Source organism: Myxocyprinus asiaticus, chromosome 10 (genome assembly GCF_019703515.2).
Source record: "Myxocyprinus asiaticus isolate MX2 ecotype Aquarium Trade chromosome 10, UBuf_Myxa_2, whole genome shotgun sequence".
Lineage (NCBI taxonomy): Eukaryota > Metazoa > Chordata > Actinopteri > Cypriniformes > Catostomidae > Myxocyprinus > Myxocyprinus asiaticus.
In genome coordinates, this window is record NC_059353.1 from 22,155,155 (window position 1) to 22,172,297 (window position 17,143).

Consider the following 17,143-nt stretch of genomic DNA (forward strand, 5'->3'; position numbering starts at 1 on the left):
CATATGTGATTAAGTCTATCTGTTTTCCCCTTTATTATTATTCAGCTCTTATTAATTGATGAATAAGGAATAAATTTAGTACATATTCTTTTATTCATGACAAAGAGTTTAGCAAAGGTCTTCTTCCAGTTCCTGTTTCCCTCTCCTCTAATTTTTTACTTTTCAAATGCCCATTTTTCGAAGAAAAAAAATTTTAATGGGGTCAAGACATCAGGAATAAAATTTTCCTTGATCTTTGTACTATAAAACAATTGTACTATAAAAACAAACTGTAAGTTTCAGAGCTCAAAACTTCCTCCTCACTGCAAAACGTTGTTTAAACCAAGATGCCAAAATGACTTGTTCTTTACCTCCTCTACATTGTGATGTCACACCATGGTAGACATTTGCATTTGACTGCCTCCACAACAACACATCAATGCCTACTTGACCTTATTACTTCTGTATCCTGCCCAGTAGCGGTGAGCGGTGAGATGGCAAGAAGAGAGCAGGTCAGTTAAGAGCAGAGAGCCAGTCATAACAGTGGTAGTTTACTGCTACTGTTTACTGAAAGAGATGGGTAAATTTACCTGCATTCACTGTTAAAAATTATTTTATTTTTTTAAATGGTAAATTGGTATACGTACCTGCATTTCTGCTTATATTCAGTTGGTGGTTTTACAAAACATGCTTTTACTTTATAATTGGATCTTTTTTAAGTGCACATACGATTTTGGGGAAGGAGATCTACTGTGCTTTTCAGGAATAAAATGGAAAGGGTTGGATATTTTTAGAGTCTAAGGATCCCACAGTTACAATGACGAATCATCTACTTGAAATGCACTTTACCATTTCAGTTTTATAACGGATCCACCAATACATTGAAAAAACTCAATAAGAAATAAGCTAGGCTTGATAACGGAGCATTTCAAAGAGACAGGGTTAAAGCCTGATTAACAATGAGCCAGATTACTTAGTAATGATTCTTGATATTTTTCATCCTTAAATGATTCACAATAGATAGAAGAAATAGAAATACAAACAGACAAATAGAACAGCTCTTAGAATAGCTTTGAGGCTATGTTGTTGCTGGCAAAATGTTAGACATGAGGTGGCCAAATCAGGTGTTTGGACCAGGTATATTCTTCATTTATTTTGTAATATTTTTTTTCTCATAATACAAAACTCTACCTACAATGTATATTTGTGACATTATTTTACACATTTTTGGTGCAGTCAGGTCTAATAAGACAGCACTGATCTAGTGTTAAAATTTGTTATTTCCATAAATTGGGTTTTGTTATAAATCACAACTAAATCCACAGCAGATTCTTGTTTTGGAGTGCTCCATTTTTGGCAGTATTTGAGACAATGAGTGTTTTCCCTGCTTTAAGTTTTGAATGATGACTAAAAATGGCCAAAAATATTCTGAAGTGCTTTTTAAATGCATATGTAAACAGGGAAGAATAGACTTCATTACCATTAATACATGTCCTTGTCTTAGGTCAGAGGTACATATTGCAGCTGGAGATGAGTATGAATGCTTGTGAAGTGCAAATTAGCTCCCTTCAGCTCATGTCCCATTTATTTCCAATTGAATTTTTTGGAAAAATCCTGATTGGAAAAGGAATGCATGCAGAGGAAATGGCCTCAAGTCTTTTCTGTGGCTTTTGAAATCACATTACTATGCAGGTTTTTGTTTTGGTCTTGTGTAGACATGACACTGAGTTTAGCTCAGGCCTGTTAGGTACGTGTGAGGTCCTCTTGGTGGCTCTGCTGGACTTGATGCGCTTGACATCCTTTTTTGTTTTATTGATGCAAGCCAGTGTGGCTATGTGGAAAATGTCCCTCACACTGTTCTCAGACTGCTGTGCTGAGCATTCAATGTAAGGGGCGGAGATCTGCTTGGCCATGTTTGACCCCTAAAAGAGATAAGGAGACAAAAATATAAACTCAGCCAACTACTTCACAGCTAATTACTTTATTTCCAATTATCGGATTGCATTACTTTGCAGTATAATCTTCTGGAATTGTGTGTTACACCTGTTCATTTTCCAGTTTTTTTTATTCCAGTATAGCTACTGTTTAAACTCCCTTTTAACTACCCACCTGGTCATAAGATAAAGGTATGTCATTGGACAGCTGCACAAATGTGGCCAGGTCTGTGCGCAGGTCTGACTTGCATCCAACCAACAGTATTTTGGTATTGGGACAGAACTCCTCAATTTCCCTCTTCCACTAAGGGAAACATAGTGTTAGACCAACGGCAAACATAAATCATGGTACAAAATATTATACTGATTATTATTATGATCATGGTAATGCTATTATAATAAATCATCATCATAAAATTCAGTAAAACAATACTAAAACTTATTATAAATAATATAAGACAAAAATTGATTTGATTATGTGGTAACCCTTAATGATACTGTATAAGTACTTTTATTTTTCTATAAAACCAGATTCAGCTGTAAGTTTTTATTACACAGCTCTACAAAATACTCAGTTCTGAATGGTCAATTGCAGCATTTAGCAGTCAGATATTTTGCAGCCAGTAATGTACCAGTAATCTTTCCTACTTGTATTATGTGTTCCTATTCTCTTGCTATCTCTAACAGTGAGGTAATAAAATAATTTCAAATCAAATCAATATATTGTGTCCATTTCTTTGTTTATTTGGCAAGTAGTCGTGTAATAAACGGGATAATGAACATTCAGACGGTCATTAAAATAAACACCAACAGGTTGGTCAGAATGTAAACTAAAGGTTTAATTCAGTGTTTATGGAGACTCTGTTGTCTCTTTCTTTTCACACAACAACATAATAAAATAAATGAAATCAAATAAACCCCATCCAGGGGCTCACATAATAATATAGGTGTCAGAAAATAAAATAAACCCCTTCATGGTGATAAGGGACCCCTCTTTTCCACGTCATGGTCCTGATCACCCTGTAAGGGTTTTAGGCCTGTTCACACCAAATCCGTGATGATTTTGCAAGACGAACATCTGATGGAAGGTCTATTCACACCGAGTCCATACAAAAATGAAGCTAAAAACAATTTCACTCCAGTGCTGTAGGCAGCGCTGTTGCGGTGCTTTTATTATACCAGTCTCCTGTCCGCACCCTTCAGCTGTTAAGAGATTAATATGCCGTTAAAGCATTTATTTCTATACTTTGGCATAACTGTTTCATTATTTTCTTTCCATGCTGTTGATGTATTTTGAGGAGTATATAATCTGTGTTTTTTATGTGAGTGAGATGAGTCCATTGAGCAAGTCAGAGTCCATTGTCGGCCATCTTTAGAACACTCTCGGGAGGTTATTTCCAGTAATGCCAGTGCAGCTCCTATCTACTTGAATGGAGAAAGACCAAAATCTCAAAAATGGTTGGTCAAAATTACAATCAAAGAACATGTTTCAAATCAGCAATAAAATCTGACAATACAGGTATCATAAATTGTGATTCTTTACCTCATATTACTCTATAAAACAAAATTTTCCCAGCTTGTATAGCTAATGCATATGCACGTTCTAGAGTTGATTGACAGGTGATGTCTGTATCTAAAAGGTGATTGGCTCTTTTAACTTTAAGGCGGGATTTCCTTTCTATACCCTTTGACAATTGGGTACTCAGAGCTCCTTGGTTGAGTGTTCCAATTTCTCCCATTAATTTTAATAGAAGTGGCCCATCTCTGATAAATAATCTCTGGTAAAGAGCTTTGTTAGATATTTATTTGAACATGTAGGCTATTTTGCTACAAGTAGGTCTATATTCCAGACTTCCGAACTCAAATTCTCTTTTGATAATTCCTGGATTAATGCCTGGATAACACCAGTTACAGTGATTAAATACACTTGGAATAATGTATATTGAGAATAACAGGTAAAGTATAAAATATGATGCATATACTAAAAACAATATAAAAGAAAACACTGCTCACTGTCTTTTCCTTATTTAAATTATTGCAATAATTTGTTATATTTTCCTTGCAATAAAAATAGCAGTGTGGTTGTGCAGTTTTTTTGTTTAAAACATTTCATGTAATGAAACTTTTTATGAGATATTTTATTATGAGCTTAGCGCAAACTAATTGCCGAACCTCACCATAACAGGCACAGTGATATACATATTAAATAATGTACATTTAAGACATAAACCAAACCAGACTTTCAAAAACAGACCGGGTTTATGTTTGCAGTACAAAGGTTCATGAACTGCAACTGTATTTTTTAAGCATATACATTTCGTGGGTATGTATCAGCTGCACGTCCAACGCCGGTGTTTGTCAGTTGATTAGTGCCACCAATGCACTGGATTGAGCAGCTGCAATGACTCTGTAAAAATGACAAAAAGCTCTTATCTCATTGGTCAGTCAGTTTTCATCGCAGTCCGAAGAAAAAAAAAATCTGCCTACTCTCCGTAAAAAAAAAAAATTCAGAATGTTGGTTGACAATTTGTCGGACCCGCTGTGAATAGCACCATCGTAATCCATTGTTACCATACAAAAGCCATTTTGAACGAACAATCGCACTGAAAAAATGGGTTTGGTGTGAACAAGCCATTACTTTGTGATAATGACCGACTGACTGTACATTATCCCTTACTTATTGCCAATGGCGTAGAATTGGGAGGCTTACAGGCGAAACTGAAACAGGAAGCACCCGCCCTCAGAACGATCCAATGCAGTTTCTGCCTGCTTACAGGTAGAAACTGAAACAGGAAGCACCCACCCTCAGAACGATCCAGTGCTGGTCGGAACAATCGGATTCTATGCTACAGGACTGTTTTCATCATGTGAACTGGAAGATGTTCCGGTCCGCCTCTGATTACGACATCGAGGTCTATGCAGATTCTGTAACGTGTTTCATCAGGAAGTGCATAGAAGACGTGGTGCCAACTAGGGTTGTGCCAATAGAAGATGATCTTGGGGATCGATGATGGTCAGAGTGATCGGCAATAGCTGATGCCTATGATGATGTCAAAACGATATTTGGCTCGTTTTCCCATTAATGTATTAAATTATTATTATTAGGTTATTATTATTATCAAATTAATATTACAAATAATTTGCCCCACAACACACAGACACGCGCTTGAAGAAATACTTTATTATATTATTAAGAACAGATGACAGAAAAGCCGTCTATGCGCATGTATGACACGCTGTTTGTACGGAGGCGTGCAGTCTTGAGAAACACGCACATGTAAAAGGTTCTCACTCTTTCTTTGTTTCTGTCTTCTGAATTTTGTTTTTGCAAGAACAGCATCATCTATGAGTGCTGCAAATGACCTCAGACATCTCAGCTCAGGAGGTGCTTTGAGTTCAGTTCGCTTTATTTCCACAGAGCAGTTCATTTTGACCACAAATCTACAGCCTATACATCTGTGATTAAAACATAAAATAATACAAAAACACGTTCACCTCGAACCATGATTTATATTTCAGTGATTATTATCATCATTATAATTATTATTTTTACAGTTATAATTGTTTTTATGTCTTCATTTGTATAAGTAATTTTCTGCCTGCATGTTTAGACGGACACTTGCCTGACGGTAAATGGAAAGGTGGTTAATTATATATATATATATATATATATATATATATATATATATATATATAAACATTTTGATCACTTCATTATTTTAATTGCTTTTTCGTTTCGTTTGGGTGCAATTTGAATTTAGAAATGTATTTTAAGTTTTTTGTTTTTAAATAAATAAATTTTATTTTCAATGCAAAATCACTAAAGCAAGAATATTCACCGATCCCTCAGCCGGTTGCAGATGTAATTGGATATTGCGATATATACACTGACGGCCAAAAGTTTTGAATTAATGTACAGATTTTGCTCTTATGGAAAGAAATTGGTACTTTTATTCACCAAAATGGCATTCAACTGATCACAATGTACAGTCAGGACATTAATAACGTGAAATATTACTATTACAATTGAAAAAAAATGTTCAGAACTTCTTAAACTACTTCAAAGAGTTCTCATCAAACATTCCTCCATGTGCAGCAATGACAGCTTTGCAGATCCTTGGCATTCTAGCTGTCAGTTTGTCCAGATACTCAGGTGACATTTCACCCCACGCTTCCTGTAGCACTTGCCATAGATGTGGCTGTCTGGTCGGGTACTTCTCACGCACCTTACAGTCTAGCTAATCCCACAAAAGCTCAATGGGGTTAAGATCCTTAACACTCTTTTCCAATTATCTGTTGTCCAATGTCTGTGTTTCTTTGCCCATTCTAACCTTTTCTTTTTGTTTTCTGTATCAAAAGTGGCTTTTTCTTTGCAATTCTTCCCATAAGGCCTGCACCCCTGAGACTTCTCTTTACTGTTGTACATGAAACTGGTGTTGAGCGGGTAGAATTGAATGAAGCTGTCAACCTTGTTGTACCAGTACAGAGAGGCATCTGCCACCCCATACACACATTTATTCAACTTCCACAGCGTTCCTTTGCACTGCGCTTCTGGTGGAGGCCGAATGTAGACATTTCTGGCCAACTCTTTTCCTTGTAGAAAGGCCGCCTTAATATCCATGGAATTCAGCTGCCATTTCCTTTGACATATGACTGCCATCACAATCCTTAGGGAATTCGAAGCACAAGTTGGTGAGTCTTTAGGAAGGTCACTGACATTTATTTCTTCAAAACCTCTTGCGACTAACCTAGCCTTTGGCACTAAACCATCAGGTGTTTCTTTAACTGAGCACACCCACCTTGTACTGATGCATTTTTGACCATCATCTTTTACCTCCTTAAATACACCATTTATTTTCCAATTGTCCAGCTCAGCCTTTTTTGCTGCGACAAAAGTCTCATCTTCAATGACCAACACATCACTTTCATGGTGATTACTACTTGGCAACGTACTGTCTGGGGAAACAACCTGAAAGTCATCCACGTCAGGTCAGCTGACCCAGTAGCGCCTATAACCGTCTCTGGGTGAATGTACTATAGATTGTACCAGTCTTTATGTTTTCCTGTAGCTTTTCCTGCTCTGCCAAGAATTTGTGCTGTCCGTGATTCACAGCTTTCTCTGTCAGTATATGTAATTTTTTGTCCTGCTTTCACTCTAGTAACATGATTTCCCAACTCTCCCCCTGGCTGGGTTAAAGTGTAATTTTGTTCGCAAAGTTCATCACCTTGATTCGCAGGTGCTTCTTCCACACTGTCAGTTTCACTGTCATCGTCCATTCCAGATAATCCTGCAGGCTGTGAAATAGTGTTATCCACAATGTTCTGTTTATCTGCATAATTTCTTCCTGCACTGTGCGATAGTTCTCCATTTTTCAGAGCCTGGAATGATGCACACGAACGTAAGTACCTCCATGCCTTAGAGATATCACTGCCCCATCCTGGCCAATGATGACACCTGGACCTTTCCACTGCGCACTGTCTGCATGTTTGTAGTACACTTTGTCCCCAGTTTCATATTTTTCATCTGTGGGCCGTAGTTGTCTGCGAAGGGCTCTTTGGATTCTCTCAGAACATTCAGCCTCTGTAAATGCTCTCCTTGCAGTATGCAAAGCTGAAATGTGCTGTCCTACACATGTACTTATACTAGTACCTTCCAGAGCTGGTGGCTTATCAGTAAGGACTGATGGTAGATTTGGATTTTGTCCAAACACAAGCTGGTAGGGACTGTATCTGTGCACATTGTGCAAAGAGTTTTTTGCCATCAGTGCCCAATCTAAGGCAGTTTTACAGTCACATCTGTTGTCATTTTTTACTTTCATTAGTATTTCTGTGAGGGTCTGATTGTGTCTCTCTAAAAGACGATTGCTCCAAGGGCTATATGCTGCTGTGGTCTTTACCTCAATGTTGAACTTTTCTGCCATATCCCTCATTTCATCATTATTAAACTCTCCACCATTGTCACTGAACAGTCTTTTGAGTGGACCATGTAAGCTAATCCAGCAATGAATGAAGGTCTTCATAATTTCACTTGCCTTTTTTGTAGTCACAATGCTTCCCGCACTAAAACATGTGAAGTGGTCAATGACATGGAGATACCATACTCCTGCGCCCAGCTCATGCAGGTCCACAGCCACCGTTTCATTGTAACTTGAGGCCATAGGGAGTCCCACAGCAGGTTTAGGTTTGGGTCTGCTGTATTTAACACATGTTTCACATGTGTCTACTATGTCCTTTAAGATAACAGTGCATTCCTCATCATGATTACCTGAACAGGAGCTACCCAGGCCCCCTGCATACAGGGTGCTTGAATATTATTGCTTTGTCATTTTGAGGATCCAGAATGGCCCCTGCCTTTTTTAGTGAAGGTTTACATAAAAGCAATGGGATATCTGCTAGAACTACTTCAGTCTCTATGTGACAATTAGTGTTTCCAATTATGGCTGGAATTTTCACTATCTTTGTAGAGTGTACAACTCTTCCATCGCCAAATCTGAAAGCTCTTGCACTATCTGTGTGCATCATTTTCTTAAACTCTGCTGGTTTTAGTCCACTGAAATAATGATCAAAACATTTCTGTCCACATACCGTTTTTGTGCAAGCTGTATCAATGACTGCTGATCCAAGTGATTCAACCATGAATATTTCTGCATTAGACAAGGAACACTGGAAAACAGTGTGATGTTACACTGCTCTATGTCCTCTGTCAGCTTGGCATGTTCATCTCTGTGAGGGCAGTCCTTAGCCCAGTGATACATGCTTTGACAAATTGCACATTTGGAACACCTACAATATCTATCAAGAGGATTTGTACCTGGCAGTGTTTTTGATTGTTTTTGTGAACGTGACTTCTCTCTCTTACAGGAATCGGTGAAATATGCGGAATCACTATTATTGTGACTTCCATGCATAAGCTTTTCGCCAAAAATCTGTTTTAGAGCAGATTTCATGTTTGAGAAAGTGAGAGCAGAACAAGCAGTAAGTGCTAACTGTTTGTCTTTAACATCAAGGCCCGCTGTGTCTAGAAGTTTAAAGGCCAATACAGCATCTGGAAGAATCATGCCGAAATGACGCAACTTGTTATATTTACATTCAAACTCGATGATATAATCAGTTATCAGAATCCTATAGTCTCTTATGATCTGATCAAACTCACTGTATGCATCGTATTGCCGATCCTTTTCCTCTTTTAAGAACACAGAGTCCAATTTGTCTAAAATGGTTTTCATACCGTCATCTTTGTTTAAGGAATTTTACCAGAGCGGCATCTCTTGCTCTCCCTGTTACCGATAATGCGACAGCAAAGGCTTGTTTCTTTCCTTCCAGTTCCGTAACACGCATCCACATTTCCACTTCAATTTTCCAACTCTCATATGACTACTTTTCATCAAACTGTGGTGGAATCTTGTAGTTACCAGCAGTCATCCTCTGCTACCAATGTTAACTCTAAATGATAATTCACAAAATTTTTCATTTGAACCTTTTATTTGCACCATCCACACACATGGACTAACATACTCCACTCTACTTCTCGCCACACCCTCTCTCTGAACCCCCCGAACTCTATTGCCCCCCTGTGGACACAAGACTATAGCTCAACTTAACAACTCCAGCCATCCAAGCCATGGACTGCTCTCACTGCTACCATCTGGCAGATGGTACCGCAGCATCAGAGCCCACACCAGCAGGCTGAGGGACAGCTTTTTCCCTCAGGCCATTAGACTGCTGAACTGTTAACAACTCCATATCCTAGGACATTAACACTAATTTCACTGGACTCAATATGTATCTACAGTATAAGTCACATCTATCATTATTAATATAGTATTAATATAGTATACTCACATCTGAGAATTAATGGCAACACAATAGTATATGCCACACATCACTGCACATTTTGTATACTATGTATAATGTGCTTGTATACTGTGCTTAATTCAATTCAGTGCAATTGACTTTAATTGTTCAGTTTGTATATTGTGTAATGTGTATTGTGTACCATGCAAACTGTGTAAACATCTGTGTATTGTTATTCTGTATAGTGTTATATTGTTATTCTGTATATTGCTAATTGTCATTCTGTATATTGTTATTCTGTACACTTTTATATTGCTATTCTGTACATTGTTATAATGTTATTCTTAACATTGTTGTATTGTTATTCTGTACACTGTCATATTGTTATTCTGTTGAGTGAACTTATACTTATTGTATTTACATGTATAGCTGCAATGTCTGGACCACGCACATAAGCTTTTCACACATCATTTCACTTGTGTAATGGCATAGTGACAATAAGGCATTTCAAATGAGCAGGTAAGAATTGTAATTTTCTGAAAGGGTTCATGTTTTTCTGAAACTTTCTGAATGTTTGATATGTTACACTGTAAATATTTAAGAGTATGCCATTAATATAATTTTCAATTTATCTGTGCATTAATTTGAACTGTTATTATGCACTCTGTAATGTGTTGTAATGAAACATTACAACCCCACCGGACCCACATTTGGATCCCCCCCCCCCCCCCCCACCAATGTTCAAACCAAATCTTTGCCATTGCTTATTGCATAACTGAAAACGAGAGTGAAATCTACCCCCTAAATTCTTTCCCACATTTTTTGTACTGTGCAGTCCAAAAAGTGAATAAATCAATGCACGGTTGGCACAGATCACCTTTCTCTGTGGGAGCATAAGAGAGAGAGAGGGTTCTAAAGGAGAATAAAGCTCCCCCCAAAAATGCAGATGTCTAACTCTTATCTTATCTCTTATCTAGAAGGCCATGCTGTCTCTATACTTCATGTGCAGTTCTCTCCTTTGGCACCACTCGTAGTGTAAATTACATCAGAGGTTACAAGGCATTCTGCCACACAAAGGCTCTATGATTCTGAGACAAAATGTAAACTAGCTCTTTTTGGTTGCTGTTCTCCCCTTCATGTGATAGTCAAAGGATCAAATGACTCCCACACATTCCCTCCCTCATTCATTTGACCCTTTTCTCAGATGTCTGGACTTTTGTTCGCGCTACCACAAAGGCAAGGCTTGTGAGAATATCAGTACTTGCTACTTTCCAACCAAACACATTTCAGGAGAGCTAGGAGACCTTATTCACAGCAGCGCCATCTTTGATTTTTGACAGGAATGACAAACAAGGCTGTGAGTTATAGACGACCTCTTCAATGGAATGTACTGTTGTTTAAAGTGTTATAGATCGTTCTGCAGACAAAACATAAAAAAATATATATTTCCAAGAAATTTCAGTAGACAAAAAAAACTCCAGACAACATGAGTTCTGGAAATCAGATCTGTGGGCTTTATATAGCTTTATAAAGAGCATGTCATTGAAGTGATGGTAAGTCTATAATAAGGTCTATAATAATATTTATAAATGCTCAGTAGTGATGATCAACAAAATCATGAATGTCTAAAAAAAAAATACTGCTTACCTTCCTTAAAACAGTGTCAAGAGTCTCTGGTCGACTGATGTCAAAACAGATGAGAACTGCATCAGCATCCTGGTAAGAGAGGGGCCGCACGTTGTCATAGTATGGAGATCCTACAATAAGACAAAAAACAAAAACTACTACATAAATTATTACTTAACATAAATGGATAAAAAATCTGAACAATATAAGCCTGACAATGCAATGGAAAAGTGTTAACTAGAAAATTGGTAACTAGAAAGCTGTTGAAGCATGTCATACTCATAATACATTTAAGCAGCTGAAAAAGTGAATTGTACTAAGATGGTATATTGCTATATGATTTATTCCATATTTACATTTTTTTTTTATTTTATAAAAGCTGATGACAGATGACACAAGATAATACACAAAGTATTACTACTGTCATATATTACACCACTTAAAGATTGTATAATGATTTATTTACTTTTTGAATATTTATTTATTTAGAATTTTCCATACTACAGCAAAATCTGTGTACTCTACTAGTACAAATGCTAATTTTTGTTATCAATAATTACATTGTTACTATAGTGCAAATACCCATTCCTGATATCAACAATTAAATTCAAAATGCAAATTTGTTCAAATCTGTAAATGTATTTCAGCATGTTAGATTTGGAATTTCAGATATCTGGAAATGGATTTTGGATATCAATAAATTGGAATGTAATTAAAGATATCAAAAAAAGTATTTCTTACTAGTTACAATCACATTACAGATATCAGAAATTAACATTGCCACAAGTGGAAACCAAATTACTGATATAAAAAATGAGCATTTTTATTAGTTGTTATTACATTTTTGATCACAAGAATGGACATTTGCACTAGTAACCATGTAATTATTGATATGAAAATTTTCGATTTTTACTGGTAAGAAGTGTTTGCTGATATGTGAAATTGGAATTTCATCTAAAGTAGTAAGAAACTAATTTTAGAGATCCGTAATTGCATTTTGAATAGAAGTGGATGACAGATAATTGTGAAATTCTACTAGTGAATATGCAGTTAAAGATATCAAGAATTACAGTTTTTACAAGTTGAAATTACATTTTTGATATTAAGAATGTGTATTTCTGTGAGTGATGATGTCATTTTTGATATCAAGAATAAAAGTTTTTACTAGATCAAATGTAATTACTTATATCAAAAATTTGCATTGTCACTAGTAGTAATTACATTCCTAATATCAAGAATTAGCATTTTAACTAGTGAAACTTGAATTGTTGATATCAACAATTAATATTCGGCAAATGATTAAAAGTCAGTTCGGCTTGCCATACTGTAGTCTGCAGTGTTCCTTGCCTTGTCTTGCTGTAAGTACAATCTTCTTAGGACAAGATTCCAAACTAACTTGTCTGATACTTATCTTGATTTTCTATGTCCTTCTAAATAGGAAGACAGCACATGTACCCATGATTCAAGCACAGTAAATCAGATTACACTGCTTTTCTGGGAGGTGAGTGTTGAATCTGCTCTAGAAAGTTTGTATGGCTTGAAATGATTTCAAAGCTCAGATCATTAGCCATGAAATATTTAAAGGTCTCATTTTTAAAATGTCGATCCATTCTGAAAAGATCCACAGCTGTCTCGTAAATTTCACAGTAAGTTATGATAAGAAAATAACTGGAAATCCAAAATCCATATATATATATATATATATAAACTGTTTAAATATCTTTGGTGCAAAAAAAAAAAAAAAAAAAAAAAATGGAATTAATGTGTAACCAGGACATCATCAAATCTTGCTTCTAACACTACATACTAGCACTAATATATCTGTAATTTTTATTAGATAAACTTTACCTAACTTTAACAATATTCTTCATGAGTGAGCCTACGCATTTAAAAAAAAAAATAAAAAAAAAAGATTTTGTGGTTAAATAAATATAGCAGAAAAGATTAAGTACTTTCTACTTAAAATAATTAAAGCATGAACTTGAAAATATTAAGTCAATTCTACATACAAACTTGTAAAAATGTATGCTCTAGCATATGTTAATATTATTTATGATTTGTTATTTTTACAATGTGTCATCATGTATTAATCCTAATGTAGAAAATCTTGTCATATTTATTTGCTAATTTGAGTCAATTTCACTGGTAAATAAAAATAAGTAAAATGTACTTAACTTTTTGAAGCTGGTGTTCACTGCATTCACTGGGCTTGAATAATTAATGAGCTTGCATGTTCACTGTTTGCAAGTCTATTCACACCATTTTATTGTTAATTTTGTTGTTACGTTTGGTAAACTTATTGTTTTGTGCAGTCTTAAATTCATTTTCAACTCAGAATTACCGTCATGGTGTTTTGTGCACCAAGTGTTGAGGTCTGCGTGCGCAGCCCTGTATGTTGTCTCATAGATTACATAGCACGCAAGCAAGTTTCGCTGTTAAAGGCTTCCAAATGTCATGCAGCACTTGATTAAACATACAGTATGTTTGAAAGGACAATTCAAAATGTTGCATATTCTAATAAGATTTTTATTAAAATTTTACTAAGTTCATTTAAGTAGTATACCTATTATATACAGTATTTTTAAGAAAAGACTGAATTTACTGAAATGTTTAAGTTCATTGTTCTCACAAAACTATAATCAATATTATGTTATAAAGTTAAGTAGATTTTACTTAGTTTTATACCATTAAGATTTACTTAGAAAAACTGTGTGCATAAACTTGCGAGATAAAAATTAAGTAAATCTTACTAGTCATGATTTTGAGTGTGTGAGAACAACATGGGAAATCCGGGTTGAGTCTATATCACAACAGCAGGATCTACTGTAGGTCACTATAGATTATTAAAATATAAAATGATGTGAAAGTGGTCCATCAGTAATCATTTAGGAATGAGGCTCTGTGCAGAGACTTTTTCAGTCTTATAATCACCAAATTCCTTATGTGTACTGTATTTGTGAAATTTCATTAGCCTACTGCTGTAATCATATCAATCCAACAAGAATTTCACTATCCCCTCTGTGGTCTTCTCCCAGTTCCCAGAAGGACAAAACCTTTAAATAACTTAATCACACTTGCCAAAACTTAAGCCTTAAAAGGTTCGCCACTGAATTAGGGTATTTTATAACCACCTATAAATTGCATATTTGTTTTCTTAAAAAAACTCGAAACCACATCTTTGTACATCTTATGGACCATATTATGGAGTCTTGGATGAAAATCTAACTGTATGTCCTCAAAGAGGTTTTGTTCATCAGCAAACAGTGTCCTCCTCTATATCCTCCTCTTACCTGACGTATCCCAAAGGCTGAGCTCAACTCTCAGCGCGTCGATCTCAAAACTGGCTGTGTAGTTCTCAAACACAGTAGGAACATAGTTCTGCAAGTAAAAAAGTAACCATTAGGGGCCGTTCACACCGAACTTGTTCTTTTTTTGTTTGTTTTTTTGCGTCCGTCTGTTTTCCAATTGATTTTCTATGTAAACATGACCGTTTTTTTCAGCGTCTCGCGCCGCGTTGTTTTTTTTTTTTTTTTTTTTTGGAAAGTAGTTGTTATAAACGCGTCTCGAGATACACGCGTTGTATTCTAGCTTTTTATTTTATTTTTACGCAATAACGCGTTCGGTCTGAACAGTCCCTAAAATGTATGGCATTCAAATGAAACAGCAAATCACGTTTTGGGATTTGTGACTGAAATATAAATTTTAACATCTACAACACAAATTCATATATGAATCTAATGTTCATATTTAGAGAATATTTCCATTTCAAACTATTGATATACAACCTTTGTAAACAGCAAAAATAACTATTTCTACAAACCTCTGGAAAGGAGTCCTTGGCAAAAACACTTAACAAAGAAGTTTTCCCACACTGAGTGTCCCCGACCACAACTATTTTACATTTCAGATCGTGATGGTGATCCATCATGGACTAACTGCACCGAAACGATGTCAACCTCATCTTCATTCACTGTCGTTAAACATCATCCAGATCCCTTGTGAGAATCTTTACTCTATCCATAAATCGCCTAAAACGCTTCAAGATGTTCACAGTGGTCCTCAAGAGTTTATAAAGTTTAGTTATCTGCAAAACTGAAGCTAGGTTGAGATGGTGCACTCTATTGAGCTCTTAAAATTTAACAGGCACGAGGTGCATCCTCAACACTGAGAAGTACAAATCTTCAGTCGTCTCGCTCTGGAGACTGTAAACGTTCACATACTTGTGTGATGAGCGCAGAGCGAGACCGCCAGAGAGAGAGAGAGAGAGAGAGAGAGAGAGAGACGGACGCGCCCCGTCCCTCAAAACTGACATAGACTACCGAAGAGACACGTGCTCAAGAGGATACATGTGCTCACTTGTAATTACAGATATATCATCACAGGACTGGTGTAAAAATAAAATACTCTACTTCTCCTTTTTCTTCTTCTTTTTTTAAATTTTTAAATTTACTTATTTATTTATTTATTTTTTACTAAAAATGTTTTCACCTACGCATAAGCGATTTTGAATTTCAGTTATCAGTTATCTTTTATCACATACAACAGGTTAAGTAGCCTATTGCAAGTTTTGTGGAAGAATTTATTCGTCAATATTTATGAAAGTTAAGTATGAATTCAATTTTATATTTATGAGCAAACAACACTAAAAGTATTGACTTGATTTTAAATACTTTAAAAATACAAACAATATAGCCTATCATGACATTCAAGCAACAAATGTGCAAGAATGCAACATTGTTACTTTCTCCGGATGAAAAAAATGGTCTAAAGAACAAAATTGTCAACAGGAAAACCAGAATTTTAGTTAGCCTTTTTTAACAGGTACCTAAAATAGAGCAGATATGGAACATCATAGTCACGTATGAAAGCTTGTTTTGTTTCCAGTTATAAGAGTGTGGGTTTTAAATCAAAGACCATTTATCACAAACTCTCAGTCCAGTTATAACAGAAGGCATATTTGCAACATTTAACTAAAGTTACTGTATCTAAGTAACTTTAGTTAATCTCTGATCCTCACTAGTACTGTATGTCCTGAGCTAATTACATTTTACATTATTTTTCCTGGAATATGTGCTTGCTTCCTAAAGACTGTTTAATTTGTCTTAAAGGGCATTTACTGAGACATTTTAAGAGGAAATTCCCATAGAGGAACTTTTCAACATTATGGGAGAGCAAGCTTTTGAGAAAATGTGAGAAGAATGTCTTGTGGTTGGTGTGTCCTCTTTTCTCAACTCAGTTTCGCAATATTGCTGGCTCCACAAGCCTACGTCTAAACATTAAAAACTCACGAATCATGTATTTTCACTGTGTGTGTGTGTGTGTGTGTATGGTGTAAATATATTTCACCATTCATCATGATAATTAAATCACATCTGCTTTTTGATTTAACATTGACATTTGAGCAGATTGCAGGACCTATTCAACAAATCATAATCTGATTAAAATCATGTTAATCTGATAATAATAAAAATCAGATTTTCCTCATCAGATTAAATACTATTTTTTATTATTCTTTTTTAACATGTGTTTTATCTATGCTGAAAATAATAGAGATCACCCTCCTGTTTCTCTGTGTCAGCAGCAGTTTAAGAGCACAACCCAGAGCAGGAATGTTTGGAGGACAGCCAGAGCAAGAAGCTGCTCATGGCTGAATACCACATCCTAAGAGTCAACCAACAAGAAATGTCTCCTTCCTTGATCATCTACAAATGATGGTAAATACTTGTGAAATCACTTTCAAGAATATTGAGCACATATCAGAATCAGAATGAGTTTTAATGCCAAGTGTGCTCATGTACACAAGGGATGTT

The 17,143-nt window shown here is 35.7% G+C and overlaps 1 protein-coding gene across 1 annotated transcript; it reads right to left on the reverse strand.

Annotated features, from left to right (window-relative positions):
* Positions 1 to 1,099: 1,099 nt before the first annotated feature.
* Positions 1,100 to 15,575, reverse strand: rnd3b (Rho family GTPase 3b). Its single transcript, XM_051708674.1, has 5 exons — positions 15,154 to 15,575; positions 14,624 to 14,711; positions 11,355 to 11,464; positions 2,089 to 2,217; positions 1,100 to 1,901 (listed from the first exon to the last, which is right to left on the reverse strand). Exons 1-5 carry the CDS (start codon positions 15,259 to 15,261, stop codon positions 1,656 to 1,658), a joined length of 681 nt encoding a protein of 226 aa, XP_051564634.1. The 5' UTR covers positions 15,262 to 15,575; the 3' UTR covers positions 1,100 to 1,655.
* Positions 15,576 to 17,143: the final 1,568 nt, after the last annotated feature.